Below are 21,050 nucleotides of genomic sequence, written 5' to 3'. Positions count from 1 at the left end.
AGATGAACAGACATTTTCCCAAAGAAGATATACAGATGGCCAGTAGGCATACAAGAAGGTGTTTATCATTACGTATCAGAGAAATGAAAATCAGAATGACTCAATATCATCTCACACCAGTGAGAATGGCATGTAACAAAAGTACTGGAAAAGAAACATTGTTGGGATTTTGTGGAAAAGAGACCCTATTATTGATGGGAATGTTGTCTAGTTTAGTCTCTATGGAAAACAGCACAGAGAAGGAAAAGCAAGACTGGAACTTGCATATGACCTCTTGATTCCACTTCTTGGTGTCTACCCCTCAAACATAAAAACAGTAATTTGAAAAGATATATAGACAGGAGCTGGAGCAATAATACAGTGGGTAAAACACCTGCTTTGTATGTGGAAGACCTGAGTTTGATCCCTGGATCCAGTATGGTTCCTTGAGCACCTCCAGGGTTGATTCCTGAGTGCAGAGCCAGAAGTAACCCATGAGCATTGCCAGGTATGCTCCCCTCTGCCCCCCAAAAGATATATGCATGCCTATGTCCATTGTGGTGCTAAGCATAGTGGTCAGTTTATGGAAACCACCCAAATATCCAATGACAGATGAATGAATAAAGAAGTTGTGGTATATCTCCTGGGAATATATCCCAGAGAGGCAAAAACGTGTAGCCGAAGGGACATCTGCACTTGTTTGTTCATTGCAGCACTCTTTACGGTAGCCAGAAACTGGAAGAGACCTGAGTGCCCAAGAACAGATGACTGGTTAAAGAAACTTTGGTACATCTACACAATGGAGTACTATGTGGCTCTTAGAAGAGATGAAATCACGAACTTTACATACAAGTGGTACAATATGGAAAGTATCATGCTAAGCGAAATGAGTCAGAAAGAGAGGGATAGACATAGAAAGATAGCATTCATCTGGGGGATATAAAATAATAAAATATGAGATTAATACCCACAACACCAGGAGAATTACTCCATAACTTAGAGGCCAGCTGGGTATTCTAGGGGAAAGGACAATTCAGATGGAGAGGGGAACGCCAAGTGGAGGGTGTTTGGAGGATCCTCCCAGGAGGGGAGATGCAGGTTGAAAGTAGACTGGACTGAACATGTTCGCCACTCAATGCCTCTTTGGCTGATCACAGCGCCCAGGAGGAGAGAGAGAACAGGGGGGAATGCCCTGCCACAGTGGCAGGGGGGGATGGGGGGATGGGAGGATGGGGGGGAGGGATATTATCCTGGTGGTGGAAAATGGGCACTGGTGGAGGGATGGGTATTTGATCGTGGTATGACCGAGATCCAAGCACAAAATTTGTAAATCTACAACTGTACCTCATGTTGTTTCACTAATAAAAAAGAAAAAAAAAAGTTGTGGTATATATACCCAGTGGAATACTATACAGCTCTTAAAAAGATAAAATTGCAACCTGCTGTAACTTAGGTGGGATTGGAGCATATTGTATTAATCAAATTAAGTCAGAAGGAGAAAGCCAAATACTGGATGATCCCACTCATTTGTGGTATATAAAGAAACAAAAACAGTGAATTAGGTAGCAGTGAATAGTGACTGATCTTTGATCTTGGATTACAAATCTGAGATCACTAAGTAGTGGGAGAGGGAGAAGGAAAGGACAGTCTAGAAATGGGATTCAGACAATAGTGCAGAATTTTGAGAGCTTTGGTGGTGGTGAAGGTGCAGTTACTTTATCAGAAACAAACAACAGTGTCTTATAACCATGTTATCTAAACTAAAAGAGTAATTTTTAAAAATTGGCATTGGTTTATATAGACACAAAGTAGCGAATATAATGTACTACATCAGTAAATATAAAACTCATGAAATCAACATATGCAGAAAAAGCATTTGATAAGATCCAGTACTGATCCATGATAAACTCAACAAAATGAAAATAGAAGGAATGTTTTTAGTATAGTAAAAAAATATTAGCAACAAACCTACAACAAACATCATATTCAGTGGTAAAAAATGGAAAGCCTTTCCTCAGAGATCAGACACAAGAATGGTGTTCGTTCTCCCCACTGTTACTCAACATAATATTGATAGCCCTTGCCACAGCAGTTAGGCAAGAAACAGATGAAAGGGGAATTGGGAAATATGAACGCAGTGTCATGATTTGCAGATGACATGATATCATAAGCCTCAGGCATAACAGAACTGGCAGAGGAAACCAGGTGTGTGGGACCCGGGGCTGAGATCTCCAAGCCTGCACGGTTTGGGACTGGACCTGTCAGTAGCTAGACAGTTATGCCCTCCAACTGCCCTGTAACCCCAACAACGGCCAGGATCCAGAGATTATCACAACAAGCTCCCGGGAGCGCGCGGCCGCATTTGCGGCCGCGCGACTATTTATTTACTTTTCTCTAAGTTTTCAAGGTACCTTAAATATCCCACCTGCACAGCAGAGCCTGGCAAGCTATCCGTGGTCTATGCCAAATAGACCAAATTGATATGCCAAATCCAGTAATAAATGGATCTCATTCCCCTAACCCTGAATACGCAGAGTCGAGAAGGATATGGAAGGAGAGGCTGATAAAATACCAAGGCAGAAATAGGCTGCCAAAATGCAGAAAAACAAAAATGATTGTCTGTACTTTTAACGCTCATATGCTGACATCTACTGCATCCATTGAAGACCTTATGGTACAAGCGCGAAAGATCAAGTACTACATCATTGGTCTGACTGAAACAAGAAGACATCAATCACATCATGCCGTTTTCGACACTGGAGAAGAACTGTTCCTTGGAACATGTGATAAAAGAGGCGTCGGTGGTGTCGGTATCCTTGTCAACACAAACTTAGCCAGGAGCATTGATTCATTTGAATGCCTAACAACCCGAATTGGACGATTACACTTGAATAGATGTGGCTCACTACTGGCAGTTTCTATCTTTGTTGTCTATGCACCAACATCCAGTTATGGTGAAAGAGAAACTGAGAAGTTCTACATGGAGCTGGAGAAGTTCTATAAAGAAGATCACATCTTCTACAAGATCACTGTCGGTGATTTTAATGCCAAGATAGGACCAAGAAGATCAGTCGATGAACTCCACATCGGGACCCATCGCCTGGAATGGAACGAACAGGGTGACAGACTGTCTGAGTTCATCATGTCAACCAAAACCTTCCATGGTAACTCACAGTTCCAAAAGGCTGAATCTAAACGTTGGACATGGGAGTCTCCCAATGGATGGTTCCACAATGAAATAGACCACATCATATTCAATCGGTGGTTTTGCCTAACTGATGTTGCTGTTGTCCCAAAATTCCAAACGGGATCAGACCACCGTCTTCTTCGTGCAAAATTCTACCTCACAGAACGAGGAGAAAAGAATGCAAGGTTTAAGAAGAGGACTCCCAGAACAACCACCAACTGGGAGCTCTTTGGCTCTGTTGCGGCAACATGGGAAGATGCCGTCATTGACAACATTGATGAGGAATACGATCGAATGATTCAGCACCTCCATGATTGTGCGAGGAATGCCAAGAGAGAGATAACCACAAAAAACCGCCTTTCTTCGAACACTCTTGAACTTATTCGCCAACGTGGCTTGGCACATGCCTCAGGCAACCACAAGCGAACATCCGAACTGGCAAAGCAGTGCAGAGAAGCCATCAAGGATGACCTCAAAAACAAGAGAGCGGCAGTACTGGTAGATGTGGCAGAAGCTGGGAAAAGCATTCATAATGCCCGCCTGTCCTTCACCAACTACAAAACCAAGATGACTGCCCTCCGACATCATGATGGATCTATCACATCTTCCAGAAGGGCAATGGAGAAGATTATTCATGACTTCTACTCAGATCTCTTTAATAGCCACGTCCACTTACCCACATACCACATACCACATGATGGATACGTCGTTCCCAATGTTCTCCCTTCCGAAATCCAACATGCCATCTCGTCGGTAAAGAAACAAAGAGCACCTGGCCGAGACAAGATCAGACCTGAACACCTGAAGAACTTACCATCAGTACTCATCAATACATTGGCTCGGCTCTTCACATGCTACCTGTCTGAATGCAAGGTTCCATCCCAATGGAAAACCAGCAGGACTGTACTACTATACAAGAAGGGAGACATCCACGACATTGGCAACTATCGCTCAATCTGCCTATTGTCTGTCATCTACAAACTGTTCACTCGAGTCATCCTGAATAGGATTAGCAGAACACTAGATGAAGGACAACCATGTGAACAAGCCGGATTCCGAAAAGGATTCAGTACCATCGACCATATCCACACGATTACTAAGCTCATTGAGGTTTCTCGGGAGTTCAAGATGCCGCTCTGTCTAACATTCATTGATTTAAAGAAGGCCTTTGATTCTGTTGAGACAGAAGCGGTTATGGAAGCCCTAGCCAATCAGGGCGTACAAACTCAATACATCAGGATCCTTCGTGAGCTCTATTGCGGATTCACTACCAAGATCTCACCATTCTACAAAGAAGTAATCATCCATATCAAGAGAGGGGTTCGGCAGGGTGATACCATTTCACCAAAACTCTTCAGTGCCACCCTCGAGAACATCATGCGATGACTGAAATGGGAAAGCATGGGAGTGAAGATAGATGGTCGGCAACTACACCACCTCCGCTTTGCTGATGACATCGTTCTAATAACACCAAACATTAGCCAAGTGGCACAAATGCTGAACGACTTTGACCGTGAATGTGGAAAGGTCGGACTACAGCTGAATCTTACGAAGACAATGTTTATGAGAAACAGCCTTGTTCCTGACGCTCCATTCGCTCTCAATGGAACCACCATCTCCGAATGCAACAGTTATATATACCTAGGTCGAGAAATCAACATGATAAATGACCTGGCACCTGAGTTGCGCAGGAGGAATTGAGCGGCTTGGAATGCCTTCAAGAGCGTTGAAGAAATAACTAAAAGGACAAAGAACCTCCAGCTACGAGCACATCTCTTTGATTCCACTGTTCTTCCTGCATTAACATATGCCTCAGAGACCTGGACCCTACGAAAACAGGATGAGAACGCTATTCGGGTCTCTCAAAGAGGAATCGAAAGAGCTATGCTTGGAATATCACGATTCACTCAAATGAGGGATAGAATCTGGAGTTCTGATCTTCATCAACGCTCAAGAATCAGGGATGCTGTCTCATTTGCCAAGACATCAAAAATCAGATGGGCTGGACCGTAATGAGGTTTACAGACAACCGCTGGACTAGAGCCATTACTGATTGGATTCCACGGGACATCAAAAGATCACGTGGACGCCCACCTACAAGATGGTCAGACTTCTTCGTCAAGACCCTGAATGATCGGTTTGAGGCTCTGCATGTTCCTAGAACGAACAGATACCATAGGGCTACGCTAGCACGCAACCGGGATGAATGGAGACGTTACTGGCACCCGCTCGAGGAAATCGATGAATAACGGGGATTAAGTGATTAAGTGATGATATCATACTTAGAAGACCCTAAAGACTCTACAAAATAAATAAGTAAAAACCCTCCTAAAAACAAACCAAAAAATACCCTGTACAATAAAGTGGCGGACTACAGAATCAGCATGCAGAAATTCCTAGTATTCCTTTATGCAAACAATGATTAAAACATTCGTTTAAGAGGCTCCACTTCCTGCATCTAGAGCCACTGTCAAAGATCAGCTGTCGACATCCCTGAGAGTCTGTTGTGGACTCTCAATTCTATTCTGCTGATTTGAGATTCTTCCCTTATCCCAGTACCACATTGTCTTGATACTACAGCTTTATAGTATAATTAAAAGCTGTGGTGGGGGCGGAATCCTCCCATTTTCTTTGCCCCCAGAATTTGCCCCAAGTACTCAGGGATTCTGGGGATAAACCAGGGTCGGCGGCATGCAAGGCAAGCGGTCTACCAGCTGTGCTATTGCTCTAGCCCCGAAATGATGACTTGAATAAAAAGATACCTTGCAGAATAGGAGAAAATATTCACTCACTACAAATCTGACAGAGGACTAGTATTCAAGATATGTAAAGTACTTTGCAAAACTTAAAAGTAGTTTTAAATACCATCAAAAAATGAGAAGTGCTCAACAGACATTTTCATCAGGCATAAGGAAAAAGTACTCTTATCTTCAGGAAAATGCAAATCAAAGCAACAGTGAGATGCCACTTCACACCAGTGAGACTGACATACATCGAAATTGTGGAAACAAACAGGGCTTGTCAGGATATGAGATAAAGGAACCCTCATCCACTGTTGGAATGTGATCTGGTTCAACCTCTATGAAGACCAGCACAGAGACTTCTAAAATTACTAATTGAGCTTCCACAGGGACCTAGAAATTCCAGTTCTTGTCATCTACCCTAAAAGGTCCAAAAATGATCCTATATAAAGGTATTTGCACTATGTTCATAGCAGCACTGTTTACAATACCCAGTATTTAGAAACAATGCAAGTACCCAAGAACAAATGAGTAGCTGAAGAAGTTGTGATTATGAGGATAGAGTGATAGTACAGTTTGTCGGTGTTTGTCTTGCATACGGCCGACCTGGGTTTGATCCCTGGTATCCCATATTGTCCCAGAGTACTATCAGGAATAATTCCTGAGTACAGAACCAGAAGTAACCCCTGAGCACCACTGGTGTGACTCAAAAAGATAAACAAAAAAATAAATGTGATTTATATACACAATGGAGTACTACTCAACTGTAAGAAAAGACAGCCATGCTATTTCCCAATATACAGATAGAACTGGAAGGTATCACGCTGAGTGAAGTTAGTCATAAGGAGAAGGACAAATACACAGTGACTCTCTCGTACGTGAAGTATAGAGAGATATAGTAATGGAATAACATAGCTAATGGCAAAGGACTCTGAGATTTGGCCTGCATGACTGACTTTGCCAGGGGGCCTTGGGTTCGGAGAGCACTTGAGATATTGGGGAGGGATGCTACCATTCCAGTGGTGGGTGTGGTGAAGGAACATTGCATGAAACTCATTAGCATACTGTAAATCAGAGTGCTGAAATGAAAATTGAAAATAAAGTAAAAATGGTGCTGGGAAATGGTGCTCCCATTTTCTTTGCCCCCAGGATTTGCCCCAAGTGCTGAAAGCCATATGCAAATACTCTCATAACATATATATAAATTCAAAATGATTTAAAGACTCGAATATGATACTTGAGACCTTAAAATTGGTAGAAGAAAACCATTTATAAGCCCCTTGGCATCATCCTTAGCTATTGTCTTTCTGGATTCCACTTCAACAGTAAGGGAAATAAACTCAGAAGTACACCCTGGGATGGTATCCAGTAAAAACACTTCTCCATGATGAAAAAAATCATCAAATAAAAAACAGCCTAATAAAGTATATTTGCAAATCATACATCCAACAAGTGTTTAGTACCCCACATATATAAAGAATGCAGACCTCAACAACAGCAAAACCCAAGTTTTAAGAAAGGAGCAGAGGAACTGAATAGACATTTCCTACAGATGTACCGAGGAGACAGTTCCATGGGCTGAGTGAAGCTTTGCATAGGGGAGGCCTGAATTCATCCCCAGGCACTGGGGTAACCCCAAAATCAAAATAATAAGGAAAAAGGAAGACAAGCTGCAAAAATAGCAAAAACATTGGCAGTAAAGGGAGCCTAGTCTACGTATGTTTTGTATTTCCTCGTATCCTCTTGTGGAATCAGGAGAGCCACTGTGGAAAACAATTTGGAGAGTCCTCAAAGCTGGGGAGAAGTATCATATGATCCAGTTGCCTTATTTCTGATTACCCAAAGAACATGAAAACTCTTACTTACTACATTGAAGATGTGGAGACCGAAGTGTCCATCTACTGCAGAGTGGGTAAGATGGATGTTGTACATGGTCATACATGGCTTAAGGACAGGGATATTCTGAGAAATACTTGATGAGACAGTTTTGTTTGAGACTCTGAGTGTGATTTCTCAGTGCGTATAGCCTACTGCATACACTGATTCTGGTACAGCCCGTTGGCATGACCATTGCCTTTGTGGTTTTTGCTTGACAGAAACATCATTAACATGTTGACATTGGCACAAATTTGTGTTAAGCCACATCCTAATTTTATGCTTTTATTTTTTAATTGGTCATCCTATATGGTCCCCTGAGCACCGCCACGAGCAATTCCTGAGTGCAGAGCCAGGAGTAACCCCTGAGCATCACCGGGTATGACCCAAAAAGAAGAAAAAGAAAAAGGAAAGAAAAGAAAAATTAGTAATCCACTTTTGTAAATGTATTATTTTTTTTTCTCTAGATGGACAGAAGTAGTAGGTAGCAATAAGTGCAATGTTTGGAATATTTACTCAGCACGGTAGATGCTGGCTCTCAGGATTTGAGGTGTGTCACCAAGTCAGAAACCATGATGGGAATTGAGTTTTGGTATGGGGGCAGGCTTGCTCTGCACTCAGGGATCACTCCTGGTGGAACCCAGGTACCATATAGGATGCCAGGGATTGAACTCAGGTTGGCCACATGGAAGGCAAGTGCCCTGATGGCTGTATTGTCTTTCCAGCCCCCAAGACAATACTTTTAAGGCAAAATAACATAAAGTATTTTTAACACATACTATAGTGTCTAACATTCGCACAGAGGTAACAACTGTGAGAGATAGGAAGTTTCAGATTTGCAAAACTTGCTTAATGTCCCACAGTCATTCCACAGTGGTGTCTTTCTGATTCAGTTCGCACAATGTCACCTCCATGGTCTCAGGCCATGACAAAGGAAAGTGGCTGGAGTGATTAAAATAGATCTACTCAGAGGAAAAACGCTCTGGATTTTGCACTCACAGCTCTGAGATGGGATGCCCCTTGAGATGGGATGCCTTTCTTTTTTTTTTCTTTTTTCGCCTTTTGGGTCACACCCTGTTGATGCACGGGGGTTACTCCTGGCTCATGCACTCAGGAATTACTCCTGGTGGTGCTTGGGGACCAATGGGATGCTGGGAATTGAACTCAGGTCGGTCTCGTGCAAAGCAAATGCCCTACCCGCTGTGCTATCGTTCCAGGCCCTCGGGCTGGCTTCTTTAAGAGGGTCATCTGTGGGACTGTGTCCCCGAGCAGGCACGAGGATGTTTCCATAAGTGCTGGCACATGGCAGACATGAGTGAGTCCCAGCACATACCCTGTAGGAAGCGGCGGCGAGGCCAGGATGCTGCCCAGGGGAGCAGGAGTGCGGGCTTGTTCTGTCCCTGTCAGCCTTGCAGCCCCTCCAGAACCCCACCTGCTCAGCTGAACAGACCACCAAGGAGCGTACAGCCATGTGTTGGAGTTGGCACCAGACTTTTTTTTTCTTTGCGTGGCCTTATAACAAGCTTGTCTATTTCCTATTTAAAGAAACGAAAAGGAAAACACCAAGCGGTTATTTTTCACATGCCCACTGGAGGGTTTGTCAAGATAGCGCCGAGCGGCAGCGTGCAGTGACCTGTTGGACAGGAATGTGTGCTGCTTCTCAGCGTGTGCTCAGACTCCCTTGAGCATCTGTTGGCCGGGTGCTTGTTAGAAATCCAAATTGGTGACTTTAGGCCAGAACTCCAGAATCACAGGTCCTGGGAATCTCAAGAATGCTGGAAGAGTGGCTGGGAAAGAGGGCTCCAAGGACAAGAGTGTGTGATGTGCCGGCGGAAGGCCCAAGCGCCAGCCCTGGCACTGAGTCAAGAGTAGTGCCTGAGGACCGTCAGGTGTGTCCCCACCCAGCAGTACTCAGGGTTTACTCCTGGCTAGGCTTTCAGGTATCACTCCTAGTGGTGCCCAGGGGACCATTTGGGGTGCCAGGGATCAAACATGGGTTGACCATGAGCAAGGCTAAGCTCCTTACTCTCTGTACTATTGTTTTACCCCTCCTCTCCGAAAAATAGGAAGAAAGAAAGAAAAAACTTTTAACAGACAAGTAGGGCGTTTGCCTTGTGTATGGCCGGTCCTATTGAGCCGGGTTCGATTCCTCCGCCCCTCTCGGAGATCCCGGCAAGCTACTGAGAGTATCTCGCCTACATGGCAAAGCCTAGCAAGCTATCCGTGCCGTATTCGATATGCCAAACACAGTAACAACAAAGTCTCACGATGGAGACGTTACTGGGCCCGCTCAAGCAAATTAGTAATTATGTAAATGGGGCTGTACAGTGTTAGGTGCTTGCCTTGCTTGCCACTGACTGCAGTTCCTTGGATTCTCTTTACTACATGGTCCCCTAAGCACGACTGGGGTGATGATGACACCCCTAAGCACAGAGGAGAGAGTGGCCCCCACTACTGCCAAGTGTAGCCCAGCACCCACCCACTCCCCAATGATATAAACTAATGCTTGAAAACTACTTATGAGGCTTTAAAAATCATAAAAAGACATTGTTGTGAAGCTGAGGCAGCTTCGCACAACTGAAACTCTATAAGCATCTCATGGTTTCCTCATCCTCAGTAGGGACATAATGGTGAGCTGGCGCTACAGTGCAGTAGGTAGGCATATGTCTTGCATGTGACTGACCCTGGTTCAATCCCTGGCACCCCATCCACATCCCCTGAGCCCACCAGGAATGAACTCTTGAGTGCAGATCTAGAAGAAAGCCCAGTGCACTGCCAGGTGTGGCCCCAAACAGAAAACTAAAATTGGGCGTAATGGGCCAGGGAGATCACTCAAAGGGCTGGTGTGCTTGATCCCAGCACTGAATGGACTCCCTGGCACCACAGGGAGGTGATCGCTGAGCACACGTCTGAGTGGCCCCTAAGCATCACCAGCTGTTGTTCAAAATAAAATGGGGGTCACCTAGAGAATTCTTTGAGGAGCAAATGAATGCAGGCTTACAACTTGCTTATCGCTCTCTGAAACAGTACACATTGACCATTAAGTTAGTGTAATCAGATAATACTTCGATTTTATAAACGCCTGGTATTGTCTTAGTCCTTAATCTTTTAAGATTTTATTTTGACAGGGAGGTATTCCAGTGAGATGATCCTCAGGGGCTGCAGAGACTTCGCACACGGGCACGTGCCCAGCCCTGTGTGCTGTGTCCCTAGCCCAGCATTAGCTTTTGTCACAGCGGTCAGAAATTGTATGGCTTGGACCCAGTTCAACGTTTATCCAATGCCTGTGGATAAAGCAGCATCCTACTGGAGGATGTAAAAGAAATAAGACACGTGTTGTCCTTACAGATACTAAAATCTAACTAATGGGGGAGGGAAACAATAAATAGAGACATATTTGCAGTGGCAAATAGAGACATGTTTGCCATGCATAAATAAGTCAACTTACTTGGCAGAGAACTGGAAGAGGTTGCTCATATATGTGAACTCTGAGAAAGGAATGGCTTTAAAATTGATCATTTTTGCAGATGTGGGGAACCAACCAGGGCCTCATACCTGTGAGGTGTGTAGCCTGCACTCAGCTACGTCCCTTGTCTGAGACAGATCTCTCTGGTGAAGAGCAGAGGGCAGGATCCTGATCCTCGTGCTTCCCTTCCCTTGGCTGTCCTTGCTGATGACCAGGGTCCAGACATATCCCCTTGACTGTGGTGCTCATACATTTTAGACAGGCTTCTTGGGAGTCGCTCTTCCGTTTGCCGAGCGTGCGCACGCTAGCTGTGGTACTCCCCAGAGCGTCCACCTGACTGTGTGCCTGCACACTGCGCACTGGTACTCTCCAGGAGTAAGTACCGCACCTGGTTGTGTGCCTGCATATTGTAGCGGTCCTCCTGCTCACTAGAGCTTACTCTCCAGGAGTATCGAGTGGCGGTTTTATTGCCAGGGGGTGCAAGGATGAGTGCTGCTCAGGCCCTACAGTAACCTTGGGGTTACCTGGGCCACCAGGGCAGTGCTCAGGGGCCACTGGGGCTGCTGGAAGTGCTTGGGGTCCTTCAGGGCTACACCCAGTGATGCTCATGGGATCAGGTACTGGAGATACTGAGTTACCTGCAAACACCTTAGCAGCTAGACTGTCTCCTGCCCCTCACCTTATTTTTTTGAAGCTCAGAGATTTACAGTATGCTTTTGCTTGTTCATATGTTGTTGAGAAAATAATAGATTATGTTATATTTTTTTGCAAATACCTTTAAGAGGCACTTATGTCATAAAACTGAAATTACCCAACAATAGGAGGAGCGGGGAGGAAAAGATAGATTCTAGGTGCTGTAAGCGTGGTTCTTTGGTGGTACTGAAGCACAGTCAGTGTTGTCATTAAAACCAGCAAGGCTGGGGCTGGAGCAATAGCACAGCAGGTAGGGCATTTGCCTAGCACACGGCTGACTCGGGTTCAATTCCCAGCATCCCATATGGTCCTTCGAGCACCACCAGGAGGAATTCCTGAGTGCAGAGCCAGGAGTAACCCCTATGCATCACTGGGTGTGACCCAAAAAGAGAAAAAAAAACCCAGCAAGGCTAACTCTTTGAAACCAGGTTGCCTAATCTATAATTTTTCTGAGATTCAAAAAACAATGGGAAGGCTCATGCTCTGATGCCATAATCACAGTTTGAGAAATGACTTATTCTTGCACACAGATTTTCTTTGTAGCATCAGCAGATATCCACCACTAGGACAGGGACTAATTTATTGATTTGGGGGTGTAACCATATTGTGAAATTGCTACTCGGTTATTAGAGAATGCAGCGTCTGCCTGTCCTGATGGAACGATGTCTGTGTAAGAAAGAAAGGGAAAGACCATGCATAGAGTGTGCGTGCTATAATCTGGGTACTTTCTCGTAAGATACTAAACTTGAATCTCTCTAGATTATTATTGGAAAGACATCCAGATGCTAGTGACGGGGGTTACTGCAGAGACAGGGAATGAATGGCTATGGGTCAGGGGCAGGAGGAAGACATTCTTTTTCTCTGAAAGACTAATGAAAAACACTATAGCAGTTGAGATGAATGTTTCTCAGTGAAATTAAGGAGGGAAGACTAAAGGATAAAAAAACACTTCATGTTGCTTTTATCTAACAGTTTTTAAAAACTGAATGGGTAATTGTAACATCTCTTTCTATGAGAAACATATAATTACTCCATAAGTGGAAATAATATCCTGCTATTGTTATTTTTAGGTGGTGATAGTGGACTGGATGGTTTGGGAGGACCAACAGGTGTACAGCTTGGAAGTCCAGATAAGAAAAAACGCAAGACAAATGCACAGGTAAGTTGACGTTCCTGTAATAACGTATTTTTTCCTCTGCTTATGTGATTACCCTAATGACAAAATTTGAAATCTGGTCATGGGTTTTACTTCCTATACATATTCAGAACCTAACCCTGAATTCTGCAACGACTGTTTCTTTTTTGTTTGTTTTGGGATCACAGCTGATGGGACTTACTCCTGGCTCTGCTCAGGGATCACTTCTGCTGGTGCTCGGATGATCTTAACTGTCCTGTGCCAGATTCAGACAGGGATGGACCTCATGCGAAGCAAGCCTCTTACCCCTACTATCTTTCTGGCCCAGTGATTGTATTTTTAACTTTGTTTTATAAGTCTGCAGCTTGTGGTTTTTCTTGGGCTGTAGGCCTACAGTGAATATGGGAAGAAAGAAAGAGCAGAAAAGCTCAAATGCTTCTATTCACATCTAGTTTTTGTTTTCCTGGCGGTGCTCGGGCGACCATATGGGATGCTGGGAATCAAACCCACGTGCAAGGCAAATGCCCTACCCGCTGTGCTATAGTTTTAAAAGGTATAAGTGCCTGTCATTCTAAAAAAAGTTTAAAATGTATGAAGACAAGTTGTCACTAAGTAACATTTAAAGAGTCCCAGTGATCCTGTGCCGTGGTACTGCTGTCCCAGCGTTACCATACGGTACCACCTTTAGTCATCAATAATCTGTACTTCGAAACACAGATTATTTTGTGAATAATACAGATCAATAATCTGTATTACTATAAACAAGTTGGGGGGGAGCACACCCCGCAGTGCTCAGGGATTACTCCTGGCTCTGCACCTAGGAGCACCTTCTGGTGTTGCTCGAAGTTGGAGCCAGGGATCAAACCCAGGTTAGCTTCATTGCAAGGCAAGAGCCTTATCCTCTGTACTCTCTCTGGCCGCCACATACTGGCTTATAGGCACCTATGTTTTAGAGTTGAATCACGGTTTTATGATGTAAGCTGAGAGTACATGTGATATGTGTGCAGATTCCTTTTTTCATTTTTCGGCTTTGGCCTCCCATCTCTCCAGCCTACAGTGCGATTAAAACTGGAAGAGTTTCCCAGTCTGAGACTGAGAGCTTCGTGCTTTGAAAATGCTTCCTGGCTACTCCTTAAAAAAAAATTTGATGCTGTTTATTGTTCTTTAACTTGATGGCTATTTGGAAATAGAAGACAAATTTTAATTAGAATTTAAAATGTCCAGTTCTAGAATTCAGGGCATGTATAGTAAATAAAAATCATGCTCCTGAAGCTTAATTTTGAAGGGGGAAATGCATTTGGAGTTTGAAGTAAAAACAGATTTGCACTACAAAAGCATTTTTTTATTTATCTTGCTTAGTGATAGAAACCTACACGATTTTATCATGAACTGTAATGAAATATTAGGCATTAAACGACCAAGTAAAGGATTAAATTTTTGTTAACACCGCAAGAGAAATCTTACCAAACTAGTTTCCTAAATGTTAAGATAACGGGATAATATGTTGCGGTTGTTTTTGTTTTCTTCTCTATTTTATTTTCTGGTTTTTTTTTTGGGGGGGGGGCACACTTGGTGATGCTCAGGATTAATTCCAGGTTCTGTGCTCAGGAATCACTTCTGGTGGTGCTCGAGGGATCATATGGGACGCTTGGAGTCGAACCTGGGTGGGTAGCACGCAGGGCCAGAGCTTTCCCGCTGTGCTGTCACTCCAGCCCACTGTTACGGTTTTTTTTTTGTGTGTGTGGGGGGGCCACCCAAGCTGTGCTGAAGAGACTCCAAGGCTCAATCAACCAGCTGACCCGCAGTTCGTTTTGCGGGCCCTCCCTCCCGCAGCCAGGGACACGTGCAGACTGGGGGCCTGGGAGACCCTTCTGGAGGTGGTCGGGGGCCTGGAAGGCAGACCCCACCGTGCAGAGCCAACTGCGAATCCCAGCCGTGGAAGCGTGGTGTGCCTTAACCCCTGCCCCAAGCAGGAACCAACCAACCAACCAACCAAACAAACAAACAAACAAACAAAAAACCCATGTAATTGTCTTTCATCGGAACCTTGTCTCCTCCTTGGTCTTCCCGTTTCAGGGCCCTTCCTTCCCTCCGCTCTCGGAGTACGCGCCACCGCCAAACCCGAACTCGGACCACCTCGTGGCGGCGAATCCCTTCGACGACAGCTACAACCCCGTTTCCTACAAGCCGGTGCCGTCGGCCGCGGGCGCGTACCTGGGCCCCGGCTACCCGGGCCTGGGCGGCGGCGGCGGCGGCGGCGGCTACGGCCCGTTCCGGATGGCTCCGCACGCGGCGGCGGCCCGGGCGGCGGCCCCCTACGGCGCGCCCTACCCGCTCCGGGGCCAGCCGCACCCGCACCCGTTCCCGCAGAACGCGCTGGGCCTGGGCTTCGGCCGCCCGCACGCCCTGAACTTCGCGCCCCCCCGACGGCGCGGGCTTCGGCAGCCCGGCGTTCGGCGGCGGCGGCGGCGGGCTGGGCCAGAACCAGAACGCCGGGCTGCCCAACCAGCCGCACTTTAGGCCGGCGCCGGCCGAGAGCTTCGGGCCGCCGCCCGCGCCGCCCGCCGCGCCGCCCGACCTGGCCTTCGCGCCCGCGGGTGGCAGCTCCGCCTTCGCGGCGGCGGCGGCGGCAGGTGCCCTGGAGCCCGGAGCCGCCGCCGCCGCCGCCGCCTTCCTCCCCGCGCCCGGAGCCTTCGCGCACGCCAAGGCGCCGCCCGCCAGGCCCGACTTCGCCCCGGCCGCGCCCAGGCCCGCGGCGCCCGCCCCGCACCTGGGCCTGGACGAGGCGGCCCCGGGGCCCCCCGAGCCCAAGGGCGCGGGCCGGCCCGGCGCGCCCGCGGAGCCCGGCCGGGGTGGTAGCAGCGGCGGCGGCGGCGGCGGCGGCGAGGCCAGCGCCAGCGCCAGCGCCAACGGGACGCAGCCCCCGCCCGCGCCGCCCCGGGCCGCCCCCGCTCCCGACGGCGCCGCTGCACCAGCAGCCCCCGAGAAGGGCGCCCAGGCCGCCGCCGCAGCCGCAGCTGCGCAGCCCCCGCGCCTCGGGCCGGCCGCCGAGCCCGTGTACCCGTGCGGCATCTGCACGCGCGAGGTCAACGACGACCAGGACGCCATCCTGTGCGAGGCCTCGTGCCAGAAGTGGTTCCACCGCGTGTGCACGGGCATGACCGAGACGGCCTACGGGCTGCTGACGGCCGAGGCGGCCGCCGTGTGGGGCTGCGACGCCTGCATGGCCCGCGACGATGTGCAGCTCCTGCGCGCGCGAGAGCCCTTTGGGCGCCCGGTGGCGGGCAGCGGCGACGCGTAGCTAGCGGGGCGCGCGGCGGGGGTCCCCGGAGGGCTGGGACGGTGACAGTGGGACACCCCCCCCGGAGATGCATAGGGCGCATCACTCCTGCCTCTGCACTCAGGAATCCCTCCTGGCGCTGCTGGAGGACCCTTTGGGATGCAGGAGGCAAACGCCCTCCCCGCTGTCCAGCCCCACGGGAAGACGGTTTTTGCCCTCCAGTTGTCCTTCTCTTGTGCTTCATCACTAGTGCAAAGTCTGTCATGTCTTCGTTTGCCCCCTTCAAAATGATGCACACGGAGAGGCTTTAGACGAGGGTTAGGAAGGGGAACGGTGGCATTTATGATCAGCATCAAGGCCTCCTCAAAGCTTCAGACTCATAGAGCAAAGTAGGCGAGTTTTGACTTTTTTGACAAGTTAGAGTGGTTGCGGAAAATGTTGATTTCCGTGCTGGACTTTGGTGATAGCACATTATATGCATTTAGTTCGAGACTTAGCCCCCCCCCCCTCCCCCAGGAGCTACTTAACGTTTTCAAAACGAAATACACATAACTGTAAAGAAAGCATATAAATTAATGGGTACTAATAGAATAAGATTGTGATGCCAGATTTTCCTCCCCCCTCTGGGGTTCTTAAACTTAGTGGCTTTCACATTTCCAAGTCAGGATTTCCAGGGTATCTGTTTGTACAGGTATGAAACAGGTGTTAGCATGTGGTAGACGCTTAGTGTTTGTTAACTAATCTGTGGATTGTACCACACAAAATTGACTGTACTGGATTAACTGAAAATTGCAATCAGGAGACTTGAGTTTCTAGTTGTGCTACTTGAAACTTAACAGTGTCATCATGCTCTTCATTTTCAATTATTGAGTTGTTTTGCTGTTGTGTTCCAGAGAAATAAAGGATAACAGTATCTTCAAAAGAATCTTAAATACTTTAAGAATATATTTTTAGCTGAGACATACTGCAAATGAGGTAAGTAGAGTCGCCAATTCAGCTTTATGAGACTCTTGCTAAAGAACTGGGTGGTGATTTGGAAGATTGTTTTGGGACCCCTGAGTTTGAAAATGAACCCTGGGAGCCAGGGAGGCAGTTCAGGAGAAAAGCACACACCTTGCATGAGACTTAGATTTAACCCCCCCCCCCCCCCAAAATGAGCTTTGGTGCAGATAAAAACTCATTTTAAGCAAAGATCAGTGAAGAGCTAGCATGAAAGCAAACTCATAATTTGATCCCTTGTAGCAGAAAAAATGTTCTGCTATGACTGGGAAGTATAAAAATGGACCTTCAGAGTGCTGACTTCGGGACCGCCCCCAGTGGTGCTTATGGGCCTCTCTTGACTCTGCTCCGGGATTGCTCCCAGTGGTTCTTGGCGGACCATATGGTGCCAGGTCTGAGTCTCCAGCATGCAAAGCCTGTGCACTAAGCACTTGATCTCTCTCTCCCAGGCCTTGAAAGAATACTATTTTTTAATCAATCATAACTTCAGACCAAAAAAAGCAGTGATGGCAGTTTACATAATGATTCAGTATTAGTAAAGCACCTAAATTCATGCGATCAGGAATGACTCCCGAGCACCAAGATGGGAGTAACCCCTGAGCACTGCCAGTGTGACCCCCCCCAAAACCAAAAACAATTATGCACGAAAAGTTTGCTTTAAAGAACTTCCTCTGGTTAATAAACATGAAGCCGCCCTTTTACATGACAGCACATGGCCCCAGCATGCCATGAGCCACAAAAGCTAATTGAAGTTTTGTCATATTTTATCATGGGCTGGAGCGATAGCACAGCGGGTAGGGCGTTCGCCTTACAAGCGGCCAACATGGCCGACCCGAGTTCGATTCCTCCGCCCCTCTCGGAGAGCCCGGCAAGCTACCGAGAGTATTCGATATGCCAGACACAGTAACAACAAAGTCTCCAATGGAGACGTTACTGGGCCCGCTCGAGCAAATCGACGATCAACGGGAGGGCCTTTACCTTACCTTACCTTATCATGTCTGTAATAATCACCGAATCTTTACCCGGCAAGCTTCCATCTTTTCAGCATTTGGAGTTTTGTTTTTAAGAAACAGTTTTTTGGCAAGAGAGATTGGATAGGAGCTAAGGCCCTGGCCTTGCCTGCACCCCCTGTAGCTCCCTGACACCACATGGTCCAGAGGAAAGAACCAGAAACAGCCCCCGAGCACTGCTGGCCCACAAATAAAAGCCATGCGAATGGAGAAACAACATTTCCCAATTGATAAGCAGTCATTAGGAGATTTGAGTAAACCAACAATTTATGCGTTTTACAAAAATGAAATTTAATATCCTGTTAGAATTATTACTGCTCATAATACATATTTTGATGCATATGCATAAAGATTTTTTAATAGCAGTTTAATTTTGACCTCACAAACACAAGTTTCATGTAGCACAAAATAATAGGTTTTCTCCATGTGCTTATGACTAGTTAGAGTACAGGATATGCCCAAGAGGGTCAGAAAGGATCATATGTAGGGCTCTTGCCTTGCATGCAGTGGACCCAGGCATGATCCCTGACACTGCAGATGGTCTCCAAGCACTACCACTAGTGACCCCTGAGCACCTCCAGGAGAGCCAGGAATAAACCCCAGCCCTCCACCCCAAATTGCAATCATTGTAAAAAATGTCTTTTCAATTTAAGAAATGAAGTTACATAAACTCTAGTACTGGGTTCTCTAGTACTGTGTGTTGGAAGTATCATTCGAAGCAAATTCAAATGCGGTATTTGAAACTAACTCTTAATATTTGACATGTGCTGAAGCATGCTTGAAGATTCCCTTCTGCTTACATCACTTTAGAGACACAGTTTTCTAAATGTTTTGAGGTATCTAGTCATTTTGTTCTTGACATACTAGTGAGTCACTATATCCAGTATTCCCTGTTTTAGCATCAGTTATCTTTTTTGTGTGTGTTTCTGAATACAGCTAGTCAGTATGTAGAATACTTGTATTCTAAGGTGTCAAGACTACATGGTAGTACTTGAGTTATACTCATTGATAAAATTGACTTGTAGTTTCTAGTTCACAGTATCAGTAATTTGGTGAAAATGAAATAACCTCTCCCAAGCTAGTTTTAAAGATGCTTGATTTTTTTCTTTCATTTTTATTTCCACGTGATGGTCTTTTAAAACTTAAAACTAATGAATTTTCATTAATGTATTTAGGTCTTCAAAGCATCTTACATAAATAAAGTATGTAAAGACTCAAAAGAAAAATCCCAGTTTATTCTGAAAATCATAGGCAAATTATAATCTGGCTGGTGAATGGCTTTATGTACTTGAGTTAATTTTCATACAAGTCACACATTTGTCAACAAATAAGTCAAAACATGTCTTTTGGAAGGAATGTTTGAGTACAGAATATGCCCAATAGGGTCAGAAAGGATCATAGGTAGGACTATAGATGGCCTGTACCACAGAACCAACTTGCTCTGTTTGACCAGCAGAAGACTACTATGTAAACTGATACTCCTTGCTTGCTTTTTTTTTGGGGGGCCACCCCCAGCAGTGCTCAGAGCTTATTCCTGGCCCTGAGCTAGGGGTCATTCCTGGAAGGCCCTATGAGGTGCCGGGATCCAACATGGGTCAGCAGGTGTGAGGCAAGCACCCTACCTGCTACATTGTTGCTCCAACCCCTGATGTGGCATTCTTATTTTGAAATTTATTGCTCTACGCTTTAAAAAATATTCAGTGGTGGAAAGTAATGCCTGTATAGCACTAGCATCACACCTTTTTGCTGTGAATCTTTTTTTTCCCATTGAGTGACTTTATCGTGTGCGTACAAAGGCACATACACAACAGAGCAGAAAATCTTGGAGTTTCTTCTACCTTTCCAAGTTTACCCAAGTCCAGCCTGACTGATAAGCTGCAGTGAGGCTTCTCACTAAGGCCAAGATACTGACCCAAAATTCTACAGCATCAGCTCCTTTCTCAGGACTTGTTTATTTCACTAAAGAATTTCTGGTCCACTTGCTTCTAGATGCTATTTTACTGGACTCACTAATACTCAAATAAATTAGCTGGTAAGAGAAAAACAAATTATTCTTCGGATAGAGTGCTTAGAACTAGATTTGTGATCTGTGTTTTCCTTTTGTGTGAAATACTTCGGAGTAATGATATTCTGAGTATTGTTATTCAAATTAGGTCGTGTATATAAAACAAGATTTTCTTGTACTAAATCTGGTTCTTCATATACTAGTGTGTTATTCAAAATCAGTTTTTTTAGTGTTTTGTTTTTTCTTTTGGATTCCCAACTCTACCTTCATGGTAGGTGGGAAAACTCACTAGTATGGGTTGCCATGAATTGTGTTGACTTTAATTTCAAAAAAATAAATATCAGGAGTCTTCATCAAATACTCTTTCAGACATGCTCATCTTAAGCATTCTAATAAAGACAGTCCAACTCTCGTAGTAATTGCATTTGATAGTGAAATTAATAAGCAGTGATTTTAAGGGAGCTCACATACATGAGCAATTTGTGAAATTTTTTATCTTTTTTTTTTTTTTAGTTTTTTGGGTCACGCCTGGTGATGCACAGCGGTTACTCCTGGCTCTGCACTCAGGAATAAATTGCGTTGCTCAGGGGACCATATGGGATGCTGGGAACTGAACGTGGGTCGGCCATGTGCAACGCAGACGCCCTACCCACTGTGCTATCACTCCAGTCCCAATTTTT

The 21,050-nt window shown here is 45.9% G+C and overlaps 1 protein-coding gene across 1 annotated transcript in view; it reads left to right on the top strand.

The window, feature by feature from the left end:
* The window catches only part of PYGO1 (pygopus family PHD finger 1), a 41,079-nt gene extending 23,810 nt beyond the window's left edge, over positions 1-17,269 (top strand). Inside the window, 3 exon segments of the mRNA XM_056115326.1 lie at positions 13,012-13,100; positions 15,153-15,494; positions 15,496-17,269. Coding sequence (XP_055971301.1) covers positions 13,012-13,100; positions 15,153-15,494; positions 15,496-16,377 — 1,313 coding nt within the window. The 3' untranslated portion in view covers positions 16,378-17,269.
* Positions 17,270-21,050: the final 3,781 nt, after the last annotated feature.

This window comes from Sorex fumeus, unplaced genomic scaffold, assembly GCF_029834395.1.
Source record: "Sorex fumeus unplaced genomic scaffold, SorFum_2.1 ptg000029l, whole genome shotgun sequence".
NCBI classification, from domain to species: Eukaryota; Metazoa; Chordata; class Mammalia; order Eulipotyphla; family Soricidae; genus Sorex; species Sorex fumeus.
Note: the sequence above shows the minus strand (reverse complement) of the source record. Positions and strands in the feature narration are given on the sequence as shown.